The sequence below is a fragment of the Elephas maximus genome, chromosome 15, assembly GCF_024166365.1.
Source record: "Elephas maximus indicus isolate mEleMax1 chromosome 15, mEleMax1 primary haplotype, whole genome shotgun sequence".
Classification (NCBI taxonomy): Eukaryota; Metazoa; Chordata; class Mammalia; order Proboscidea; family Elephantidae; genus Elephas; species Elephas maximus.
The window spans coordinates 12,443,296-12,455,869 of NC_064833.1; the positions used below are offsets into that span (position 1 = coordinate 12,443,296).

Genomic DNA, 12,574 nt, shown 5'->3' on the forward strand with positions numbered 1-12,574 from the left:
ACCGTCATTAGCATGGACGACTCTGGGCAATGCCCACAGAGAGAAGACACAGCTCCCCACACTCCACTGCTGCTCACTTGGGGTCTGCAGAAAAACCCTTTCAGTCCTTCTGTGCTTGCCTGGGCTCCCTGCTCAAGTTAAGAGAATTATTACCCAGCCTGCAGGTTCAGGACAAGTTGGGGAAGCAGATGAGCCTAAGGAATCCAGGAAGGGAAACGCAGGCAGCGTTCTGGATTTATCTCAGTAAGACCTAGATAACAGCAGAACTAAAGATTTTCAGGTGCTTTGCACTTAACTTCCAGCCTGGAGGAATGGGCCAAGGACTCTGAAATTTTCACCCATTAACACATTAAGTCATCTATAAACTGGGCTAAAAATAGAATTGGCATTCTATTTCAAACTCAGCATTTAATTTTGTTCCCCTTTCTTGTGGGATGGTAGAATATAACCCTAAAGGAATGGAATTAAAGTAGACACATTTCCAGGGTGTGTATCCAATCCCAGAAATTGACAGTTGGATGGGGGAACATGTGACAGCCTTCTTCTCTCTTTGCTCTGGGGTTCTCTGCAAGGCAGTTGACCTGTTCCGGGTTTAAACCGAAGCCCCTATGAGTGGGAAAGAAAGAATCATAAAGGAAAGAATAAAATTCCGTGTTTCTGGGGCAGAGCGAACACAAATAACCCTAGAGATAATGTATGCTGTTGGGGGCTTCGAAAGCTATTCTTGTTCAGGTCAGGCAAGGAGGGACAGAAGTTTCTCTGGGAGAGAGAAGAGAGGAGGCGAAATCGCTCACTCTAAAGGGCCTGAGGGGGCCACCAGGTGGTCATTTGGGCTTTCATGGGAGGCCACCCGGAGCCGCGAAAGCGCCCAGGACCTGACGTCATTGGCCATCAGCTGACTGTGCTCAAGGCCGGGGCTCCATCGGCTGCAGCCGCAGTTGTGGTGGCGGAGGTGGCTGCCACCGCGGCTTCGCCACCTGCAGCCGGGCTCAGGACAGCTGCGGCTGCGCTGCCACTGCAGACCCGGGGACCACGCTCGGCCCCGCAGTGCCGCGGGCACAACGCGCCCACCTTGCTGCGCCCTGGCTCGCCCGGGCAGCTTTGTTGGCAACCGTTCGGCGGGAAACCGTGGTTCCAGCCGGACCTCTTCAAATGCCTTCCCCACGTCCTACTCCTCGACCCCTGAAAGCGGAGAGAAACTTAGTGTGCGAGGTGCGCAGGGAGCGCCCCCCATTTTAATGCTTCGCGCCCTCCAGCCCTCCGGATTTGGGTGGTAAAGAGACGCCTGCAGGAAGCTGCCTGCCGCAAAGATCGGGCCTTCTTTGGGGATTTTGCTTTGAGTCTCAAAGTTGGCTTTGCCAGAAGACGCCCTGGTGGGGAGGGCGGAAAGCAGACCCTGTATTCCGACGCGCTGGGCTGTGGAGTCCGTGGGCAAAGCGGCCTACGAGCGGGGCTCCGCACCTGCCGGAGACCGCAGAGGACACTGCCGGTGCGGCCAGCCGGAGCGGTGGCTATTGGCGGGGAGGGCAGGCCGGAGGGAGAGCCGGGTGTAGGCGGAGCGCGGAGCCGCGTCGGTCCTCCCCAGGCTGGCAGCGAGCATCGCTACCTCCTAGACCGGGGGCGTCCGGGCTCGATCTGGTGCCTGCTTCTCCACATCGCCACCCCAACTCCAGCCCTGGGGGCGTGGCTTGGCGCGGGGGTGCGTTCAAGTCGTGGCTGGTGTCTGGCGGCTCGGACAAGTCTCCCAATTCCTCCCCGCCGCCGGTGGCCCCGGTGCGCTCTGGAGCGCCAGGCTCGCACGCGGCTCTTCTTCGGATGCCAAGAGGCCTATTAGCCGCGTTCCGCGGGGCCTCCGGGCTCTCTTTTCGTCCACACCTGACACCTGTGCCCCCGCCGAGCTTCGGGTCTCAGCCTCCGATCCGCACCGGTGCCTTTTCTTCGTTCTCGAGCTGTTGGCTTTGGAGACTTCTCTACTTTCTCCTTCCCTGGCCTCCCGCTTCTCCAGCTCGGGGCCAAATGAACTCCAAAGAGCTAAGTGAAGGGGATGGGAACTGCAGGTTGCGATCCGGCGGATACGCAACTGGAAGCCCCGACCTCGTCTTTTAGCCAAGGCTGGGACCCTGGGACCAGGCCCTCCCCATCCCCGAGGGAGGCTTCTGGCCAGAGGCAGCGCTAGGCTGTCGCTCCTTGCGCTCTGGAAGTGGGGGCAGGCAAGAGCGAGCCAAGGAGGGAACCTCAGTACACCCCCCTCCTCCAAATTAACTGTTTGCTGATTTGTCAGCTCTGAGGCTACCACCACCCCAAGCCTCCCGCCACCTCGCTGTCCCCCACTCCTCCCCTCCACTCCCCCCGCCCCCCAGCTCCGCCCCGGCTCCCCATCCCGGCGCAATGGAGTTCTCTGAAGGCTGATGTTCCAGCCGTAGCCGCTAACTTCGCAACCGCCGCCGCTGCCGGTCACCCCCGGTCCGTCCCTCTGCAGCCGCCCAGTCGTGGGCGTCTCGAACCCAGTGCCGCAGCCAGGAGCCGCCCGGCGCGCAGCAGAAGCGCGGTGTCTAGGCGCCCGGGAGCCTCAGGGAGAGCAAAGGCTGCGCCAAGACGCTGAGCCGAGAACCAGCCGAGGAACCTGAACCCGGGAAGGGGCTGCGTGGCTCAGAGATCCGGGGCTTCTGCGGACAAATAGCCACAGCCACCGCGCCCCCAAGCTGTGCGGGCTGGCGCGAGTGCGGCGGGCAAGGACGCAGGAGGCGGCTTCGGTCTTCCTGGCGCCCTTTGCCCCCGGGCGCACTATGACCTGACCTGTGCCCCCTGCCTAGGGCTCCTGCAAGGGGAAGACCGGGGAGTCCAGGACTGGCCGCCAAGCCCCCTCCAGGCCTCCTTTTGGTCTCTGAGAATCCCGGAGCGGCTGCCCTCCCCAGGTCGGCACCTCCCTCCCTGCGGCCCGGCGCCATGGAGCTCTCTGATGTGCGCTGCCTTAGCGGCAGCGAGGATCTCTACACCATCCACCCGACGCCCCCGGCCGGCGACGGCGGGAGCGGCTCCCGGCCGCAGCGGCTGCTGTGGCAGACGGCGGTGCGGCACATCACCGAGCAGCGCTTCGTTCACCGGCACCGCGGCGGCGGCGGCGGCGGCAGCGGGAGCGCAGGTTCGGACAAAAGCTCGGACCCTGCGGGCGGCGGTCCCAACCACCACGAGCCGCAGCTGTCGGTCGACTCGGCGCTGCCCCTCTACTCGCTGGGCTCCGGGGACCGCGCGCACAGCACCGGCGGCAGCAAAATCTTCCTGGAACACAGAGGGAGCGGCAGCGCCAGCGGCAGCGGGGGCGGCGGGGACCTGGGCTTCCTGCATCTCGACTGCGCCCCGAGCAACTCGGATTTCTTCCTCAGTGGGGGCTATAGCTACCGGGGAGTCATTTTCCCCACCCTGCGCAACTCCTTCAAGTCCCGGGACCTGGAGCGCCTCTACCAGCGCTATTTCCTGGGCCAGAGGCGCAAATCCGAGGTGGTGATGAACGTGCTGGACGTGCTGACTAAACTCACCCTCTTGGTTCTCCACTTGAGCCTGGCCTCGGCACCCATGGACCCGCTCAAGGGCATTCTGTTGGGTTTCTTCACCGGCATCGAGGTGGTGATCTGCGCCCTGGTGGTGGTCAGGAAGGACACCACCTCACACAGGTACCTGCAGTACAGCGGCGTGGTCACCTGGGTGGCCATGACCACCCAAATCCTGGCAGCAGGCCTTGGCTACGGGCTCCTGGGTGACGGCATCGGTTACGTGCTCTTCACGCTCTTCGCCACCTACAGCATGCTGCCGCTGCCCCTCACCTGGGCCATCCTGGCCGGCCTGGGCACCTCGCTGCTTCAGGTGATCCTCCAAGTGGTCATCCCCAGACTGGCGGTCATTTCCATCAACCAGGTAACTCCTGCCTCCCAGGGGTTATTTGTAAATAAACTTCGAAGAGAGCCAGGGTTGCCTCCCTCCTTTGTGTCCCCTCCCCCAGGCTGGCACAGTGCTAGGAGGCCCTCCTTGTTGTGGGAACCTTATCTCTCTCTTCTTAAAAAAACAAACAAACAAAAAAAGAGGGACAAAAACCTCGGTGCCTTAGAACAGCGACCCTGCAGGAAAAAGTAGAACTTCCCCATAGGGTTTCCAAGGCTGTAGTGTTTACGGAAGCAGACTGCCACATCTTTTTCCTGTAGAGGGCCTGTTGGGTTCCAACCACCGACCTATCTGGTTAGCAGCCAAGCACTTAACCACTGCCCCACCAGGGCATCTTTCTTAGAGGGAAGTGGAACTAAATAACCTCTAAAGTTTCGTCCAACCCTACCCTTCTACTCTGCTTCTGTGAGTAATTGTTTTCTGACATCAGCTGGGGAGCAGTGTTCTTTCTCTCCCCACACATCCCCCAGGGTCTGCAGTCTCTGGAGCAGCAGACAAAAGTGGAGGAGAAGCACCCAGATTTAGAAAGGGACCCCTTCTTTAACAGCTTTACTCATAGAAGTCACATTAGGGTGCCCTAAGGGACTCTGAAACTTGGAGTTGGGTTTCTGTGTGTCTCCATGCCACAAATCATCAGTTCTCGAAGGAAGGAGGACCAGCATTCACTGAGCACATACTAATTGCCAGTTAAGAGTATTATGTAAATGTTATCTCTCCCAGTCCTCCACAATCCTAGGAGACGTGTTTTATGGGAGAATTTTTTATTGCCTTAGGGATCTAAGCTGATGTCTTCTCTCATTACAGGATCCAACTCCAGTGCTTTGAATAAATTTCAGAAATTGAGAGGCGGGAGGGCAATTGGTGAAGAATGCATGTTTCGCTTAACTGCAAAGAAACATTTTGATGTAAATGATTTGAAATGATGGGGGGGATCTCATTGACTCTATAGAGCCCTTTTTCCTCTCTCCCACTTTCTTTCTATCCCTCCCCATTAAATAAGGGTGTGTTTATGTGAACAAAGTTCCTCTTCTCTGTGGATAAGAAGTCATTGAAAGCAACAGATAAGTAATGGCCTGGCACTTTTTTGCCAAATATCTGGTAGATAACAGGAGAGTGAATTTGGGAGTGTCTAACGAGGGAAGCATGTCAACTGAAGTGTTTTCGAATAGCAGGCTGATGACAGGCGCTGAGGCAGGAGGCTGCTTGGTATGGAGCTGCTCAGCCCTCTGCCTCTGTACCGCTTTTGCTCCATGAGAAGCTTAAAGCCCCTCCTTCTTGTGGTTCAGCTTGAGTAGATGGTTCTTAGACTAAACAGGTAGTACACCTCTGAAAATTGCTCATGATTTTTAGATTGCTGGCCACGTGCAAGAGCTTTACCCATCACTGACCTTCAGGCCTTCAAGTCAATTTGGAATTTAGTCTCTTAGGGGTGAGTCTGTGTCCATTTGCTTGGGTTACGTATCTGGCTGGCTGCTTTTACAGTGCTTTTTAAAGTCTCTCTGGTTAAAGCCGAGAGTATATAAAGTTCATGGCTGTGATCATCAGGCAGGAAATGGGGACAGGAGAACCTCTGTGAATACGGTCTCACCAGCTGAACTTTCCCTTATTAGAGACAATAATGAATGCTTGCTCGGAATCACCATGAGCCATTAATACCCACACATGCTACAGTCTCAGTCTGGGAAGAGGGAATCGTTTTCTTTGTTTGGGATTGTATACAATTGTGTTTTCTTAGCTGTGCTTCTAAATTCTGTTTACATATAAGTCTGAACTCCAGTATCTTCTAAATCTCTTTCTTCCTTCCAAGTTCTGTCTCTCTCTCTCTCTTTTTTTTTTTTTTGGATGCACTTTATGCGCTGAATGTCAGCAGATCTCCCCCCCCAACCTCCTTCCCCCTCCTATGCTCCTCCTCTCCTTTTTCCTTTTTCCTTTCTCTCTTCTCCTTTCTCGTCTCCCTGACTCAGTCTAAGTTGCTTGCACAACATACCCCCACATCTATCTGATTATTCGAAGACGACTTCATTTATTATAACCCACCACTTGTCACATGCTAGCCCCTCCTGGTACACATCACAAAAGGCTTCACCAAGTAAGTTTGGAATAGTGTTTAGAATAGCACATCCCAAGTGGCAAATGAAGAATATTTTAAAGTTCTAAGTATAGAGATACTTTTCTTGACAAATGAATCCAGAAAGTAAATTTTTGCTCCATATTTGTTTTCTACTCTACTCAAATACTACCAGATGGGAGAAGATTAAAAATAATTTCCAAATGCCTTCCCACTCCACAAACAATTCTCCACCATGAAAATCAAGATCCTGGTGCCTGCAAACCATTCTCATTCGACGTTCTGTTTGGGTAGGGACTGTAGGTAAACCATGGTGCCACAGGTTGAGTTACCTTTTATCAGCTCCTGCAGGGACAGCCAGAGTGCATTTCCTTCACCTCAGGTGTTGAAAGGTCCTGTGTGGCTTTGGTTGCAAAACGTTTACTTTGGCGCCCTCTAGGGGTCCAAGCTTCCTTCCTAGCTGTGGCTGGCTGGATGTAGAGAATTAATCCGTCATTTTGTTTAGGTCTGTTTAGTTGTCCGGAGCCCTGATGGTGCAGTGGTTGAGAGCTAAGGCTGCCAACCAAAAGGTGGGCAGTTCAACTTCACCAGCCACTCCTTGGAAACCCTGGGAGCCAATTCTACTCTGCTCTATAGGCTTGCTATATGAGTTGGAATCAACTCGATGGCAGCGGGTTTATTTGTTTTTTTATTTAGTTTCCCAGGAGCACTGGTGCAGTGGTTAAAGCACTCAGCTGCTAACCGAAAGGTCGATGATTCGAATCCACCAGCTGCTCAATGGGAGAAAGATGTGGCAACTTCCTCCCGTGAAGATTTACAGTCTCAGAACCCCTGTGGGGCAGTTCTACCCTGTCCCATAGGGTCGCTACGAGTCAGAACTGACCGAACGGCTCTGGGTATTTAGTTTTCCATGCTTGGTGATATCCAAGGCATACTTAGGACCTAATCTGTCAGAGCAGCAAGAACAAAATTCTAACTTCTTCCCAGGGCTTACTGGATCCTCTGCGTGCGGGTAGCTGCTGATCTCTGCGATCCTATTTCCTTCGCTTCGCTTAGCTTCGCTTCAGGCTCCAGATGCGCCATCCTGTTTTCAGTCTTTCACTATCCCAGGCTCATCCCTACTTCTGGACACTTACGCTTGCTGCTTAGAACAATTCCCCCAGGTCTTCACATGACAGACGCATTCTCCTTACTCCAAACTCAGTTCAAGTGTCACTCTCTAGTAAATGACTCATTCTAATTCGTTTTTCATAGCACATGCACTGTCTGAAATTATTTCATCTGTTTGTTTATTGTGTGTCCCCTCCTGCCCCCACACCCTCCCAAGAATAGAAACCCCTCCAGGGCGAGGGTCTGGTCTATCAAGTTCACCTAGAAAAATGCCAGGCACAGAGAAGGCAATCAATAGATGGTCACCGAAAGAGCCAGGGCTATTCATGGCATAGGGAAGATTATAAAATAATAAGCCTCCTGAGACCGTGTTAGTGAAAGCTTTGCGCACACACATATACATTACATGTATGTAAAGCCGTCTTTTATACATAAGCACCCTTTGGAGAAACCAAAACACAGTAGTAGTCCTTTACATTTGTATGGCGTTTCAGATATGACTAAGCACTTTCACAAGCGTTACTGCATCTAATCATAACGAATAGATGGTATCACCTTCAGGCTCATTTCAGAAAAGGAATGGCAAATTCTTAGAAATTTTAAAAGGACATTCCCAAGATTATGATCCTAAGAAGTGATAAGGGCAGGATTCAAATTCAAGCTCCAATGCCTGTTACTTACGGTAGCCCTTGAGGGGTATCCTTCGACACACATGACTGTTTGTTTCACTACTCAAGAGAGTAATACTCCGAATAGCACATGGGTTAGGGTTTATGGAAGAATCCAAAGGGAAATTATGAGAGAAAATGACTGGATTGCTGGGAATAGGTGATTGGTAGCTGGCTCATCATCTCGCTCAGCTGGACACAAGTTCGTCCAGTGAAAGCCATGAACCCTAGAACATCACCTGTCTCTGCATTCATCTCGATTCCCAACAAGAGGACGGTTCACGCTTAACTTAGCATTTTTAAGCATCAGGAAGCTAAGATGAGGGTATAATGTCAGTGTGCCTTGGCTGCTGTTTCACTTCACAGAAAATGGCATTTTCAAAAGTAACAACTGAGCCAGCGGTTGCCTCCCCTGAGTCCCAGCAGTAAGAACCTGCTCTTCTTCTCTCCCTCCTAAAGCCACTACTTCTGTGACCTGACAGGGCAACAACCAAGCCACAATGCTCTGCAGATGCTCTATGTGATGAGGCAAAGCCCTACATTCACTTGAATCACTGTGTACTTTCCACCGTGGGTACAAGATGGAACCTAAAAAGAGCCACCCAGGAGACTGGTTGCCATTGGCAAAAACATGGTATACATTTCCTCCGTTCATTCATGGCCCAAGCCCAAGCCAAGCCCCGTGCCATCGAGTCAATTCCGACTCATAGCAACCCTATAGGACAGAGGAGAACTGCCCCATAGAGTTTCCAAGGAGCGCCTGGCAGATTCAAGCTGCCGGCCCTTTGGTTAGCAGCCAACCACTATGCCACCAGGGTTTCCTACAGTTAGGCTACAATCATCCAATTGTCACCCACACAAAGAGGTTATTGACCTGGGCCTGCGTCACACTCATGATTGGATCTGTTGCAGATTGGACTGTTGTAATCCATAGGGTTTTCATTGGCTGATTTTCAGAAGTAGATTGCCGGGCCTTTCTTCCTAGCCCATCTTAGCGTGGAAGCTCTGCTGAAACCTGTTCATCAACACACAAGCTTCCACTGACAGATGAGTGGTAGCTGTGCATGAGACGCAGTTGCCGGGACTTGAGCCAGGTCTCCTGCATGGGAGGTGAGAATTCTACCCCTGAACCACCACTACCTCCGCAGGTAACCCTAACCAGTTGCCATGGAGTTGATTCCAACTCATGCTGACCCAATGTGTTTCAGGCTAGAACTGCCCTCCATAGGGTTTTCATGGCTGCGACCTTTTGAAACTACGTTCCCAGGCCTTTCTTCTGGCTGGACTTAAACTGATAACCTTTTTGTTAGTAGCCCAGTGCTTAACCATCTGTGCCACTTGGGACTGCAGTTATTCCTCCCTTGGGAAGGTTCAACCATCTGTAAGTTAAATCAGTTTCATATATGTGATTCAACCCAATAAGTGTGTCTTTGTCCAGATTCCTTCTAAGACATGATTTTTTTACACATCTTAAGCAAACTATTTACCCATCTGAAAATTCATCACTCAGGTGGCACAGTGGTTTAGAGCTTGGTTGCTAACCAAAAGGATAGCGGTTCGAATCCACCAGCCGTCCTTGAAAACCCTATTTAGCAGTTCTACTCTGTGGCTATGAGTTGGAAATGACTTGACGGCAACAGTTGTTGTTGTTGTTTTTAATGACAGTCTATACAAATAAATGATTAATGTTAAGGTTATATTGGCTGGGTTCTTTCACAGGGTGGACAAATTCTAAGCACGGTTGTTACAATTAACATTTTACTCTGTTTTAATTGCTGGTGACAATAATATGAACTACCCAACATTTGAAAGTCACCTCATTCTCATTCTTCAGCTGATTAGTGGCAAGACAGTGAAAATTGTTTAGTTAGCTGAAAACTGAGAGGCAGCAATATTTAAACAGAAAGATTGCTGCGTTATGCTTTTCTCTGGGGGATTCTAAAATGTTACAGCCAGTGGCTAATTAGTCTTCTGTACCTCTTGGTGAGGTAGCTAAGTGCAAGTGTCAGAGTGGAGGTGATTCCTCCAAGATAACTGTGCCAGCCAAAGCCTGCAGGAATGCAAATCCAAGTTAGTTAGTGCTCAAGGTCATGCTGTCAGACTTGAATTTCCCAGGCAGCTCTTTCCTTCCCGGTTTACACACATCTCATCAAACAGTAGAGACTGGAGCCAGAAAAATGCTAATTAAATAAGATGCCTTCAATTTGACAAATAACCGGAGGCATTTTTAGCCTACCATCTAAACTTTCAAAACAAAATCCTTGCAGAAAAATTCATTCTAATACTGGGTAAGATAATGGTGTATGGTGCGAGCAAGTGGAGATTGGGTGAGAGAAGTAGGCTTTATGTGTGGCTTAAATATTCATTTCTGATCGTTTAAACGAAGGATGGACTTCACAGTAGAGATAAAGCAAGTGTAGGTTAAATGACCAACGTTTACCAAATTTAAACTTAAGTGTCTGGGAGTATATGTCCCTTGTCTAAGTCATACCAAATAAAGGGACCCTGTGATTACTTTTGGATTTCCCAAGTGACGCAAATGGCTAAACTACTAACTGAAAGGTTGGTGGTTCAAACTCACCCAGAGGTGCCTCAGAAGAAAGGCCAGGCAATCTGCTTCCAAAAGGCCACAACCATGCAAATTCTATGGAGGTAGTTTCTACTCTAACAGACATGGGGTTGCCATGAGTTGGAATCGAGGGGATGACTTTACGCACCGCAGACAGCATATAACCTGTAATTGCCCCAGTGTGGTAGTTTGTTATCAAGGTAAACAGGCACTTCAAAACACAATACTCCTAAATATCCATTAAAGGCGTGTGACTGGGCTCCAATTTTTTGCACCGTATAGTTACAGTGAACATTTTTTTTAAAACCTCAAATATCTCTATTTCTGTACAGCTTCCTTTAGCAAATTCATATGGGCTTTAAAAAACATAATTGCAGCATCCTAGCATAGCTGAGAAAAAAAAAAGCTTTCAAAACCAGATGTGAGTGTCAACCTTCCCAAGAGGTTCCAGCGAATGCCAGGAAATAGAAACCTTATTCTCTTTTACTTGTGAAAAATACCCAGAGACTGTCTTTTTGCTTTCCTTTCATTCTTGCAGGGAAGAATGGGCTTGTGCAAAGGATATTTTTAATAACTGCTGAAATGGCCAATTAAATGTCTTCAGCTTTAGCCGGTAGACACCTTTGCCCTGAGTTGCAAATCAGCTTGGAGCCTGTGTATTTAGAGAGAGTTGTAAAATGATTGTGCGGCATGTGCTTTGCAAGATTGAATTATAAATTTGTTTTTCTTCATTTCCGGTAACATCACCTGATGGGTATCAGTGGGTCAGAGCATAATTAGATGAGATACTGGGAAGACGGGGCAGACTTGGCTTCTGAGGCAGCTGCTGCAATGTCATGCTTAAGTAGGACAAATGCATCAGTCATATTTGCACTTTGATGATGGATGGCATTTTAAGAGCTCATCAAAAATAGGGGAAACCAAGCAGAAAAATGAAAGATTAAAAACAAAGATAAGCCATGTATCCCAAATTCAAGCGCTGCTAGCCACATGTAATCTAAGGACACTACTACAATCATCTGATGTGACATTTCACTGTTGTCTAAATATTTCTTCGGATGCTAATTTATTCATTTCACGAGTGGGTCTATTTGAGTAGATCCTACATGTGTTTATTTTCAGAACATAGGAGACGCTTGCAACACACATCTCAAACCTTCCCTCTCACCAACCAATGGGCACAATATTGATTCTCTGAGAGCCCAGTCTGTCTAGAATATTCAGCTGGACAACATATCATTTCATTCAACATACTCCTTTCAAAGCATGTTCTTTGCTCTTTCTCTGAGCTGAAATGCAAGGTAACAGGAGCTGAAGGTTGGAGGCGCTGGAGAATTTTTATGCGACGTAGGCTTGAGCCCCAGTTGGTAAGAGGGTGGGTTAAGTCAATCATTTCTTCGCCAGCATTTTCCTGGGACTGGAGTGAAGGAATACTGTTTCACCCAGCGAGCCACAATGGAGCAGGGAAAGCCAGGATCAGCTGCCGTGTGCGTCCCCAGGAAATGTAATTGGATTTACACACTCAAATTCTATCATGTGAGTTGTGTTTATGAAGGACTATTTTAGGAAGTCAGGTCACTTCAGCAGCACTTCGGAAGACAGCTTTTCTCGCTGTGAGATTTTTCACAGTCAGCCCTGCGGGGTAGAGGAGGGTGCAGGGTAGATTAATTAACCCTTGAGATGCCAGACATTCTGCCAGACGTTCCGAGGGAAGCCTGGCCACATCCTGGCAGGAAAAATGTCATTTCACCTGTGAATACAACCATGTGGCCACCTTCTCAACAAACAAACTGGGCTTATAATACCTTGTGTTTCCAGATAAGGCTTTTTCTTTGCTGTATCTGCATTGTACTCTGCGTGTGCATGTCTGTGATTTGACACTGAATTTCATTCAGCTAGATCGTATGGTTTAATATGTGCAATACCTTGCACATTCGTTAGTTGCAGAGTTTTTCTCTCCCTCCTACCTCACGTATTGCCTCATATGCCTAAACTCAGGTGTTACTAGTTGCAAAATATCTTTGAAGCACAAAATTCCTCCAAATCAGGAAATGGTAAAGTTACGGATGGTGAAGTTATGTGCTAGATGTGAAATTAAATCACATTAAAATAATGAGTGAATTTTTAAAAACAGCCATCTCTATCTAAAGTGCAGACCAGTGTGAAATGTTCACGGGAGACCAGAGCTATAACCACTGCATTTTGTAGACAACACATCCTTGT

The 12,574-nt window shown here is 49.6% G+C and overlaps 1 protein-coding gene across 1 annotated transcript in view; it reads left to right on the forward strand.

Annotated features, from left to right (window-relative positions):
- Positions 1-2,411: 2,411 nt before the first annotated feature.
- The window catches only part of ADCY8 (adenylate cyclase 8), a 224,148-nt gene continuing 213,985 nt past the window's right edge, over positions 2,412-12,574 (forward strand). Inside the window, exon 1 of the mRNA XM_049853746.1 lies at positions 2,412-3,912. Within this exon, the coding sequence (XP_049709703.1) occupies positions 2,947-3,912 (966 nt within the window). The 5' untranslated portion in view covers positions 2,412-2,946. The remainder of the gene's footprint in view (positions 3,913-12,574) is intronic.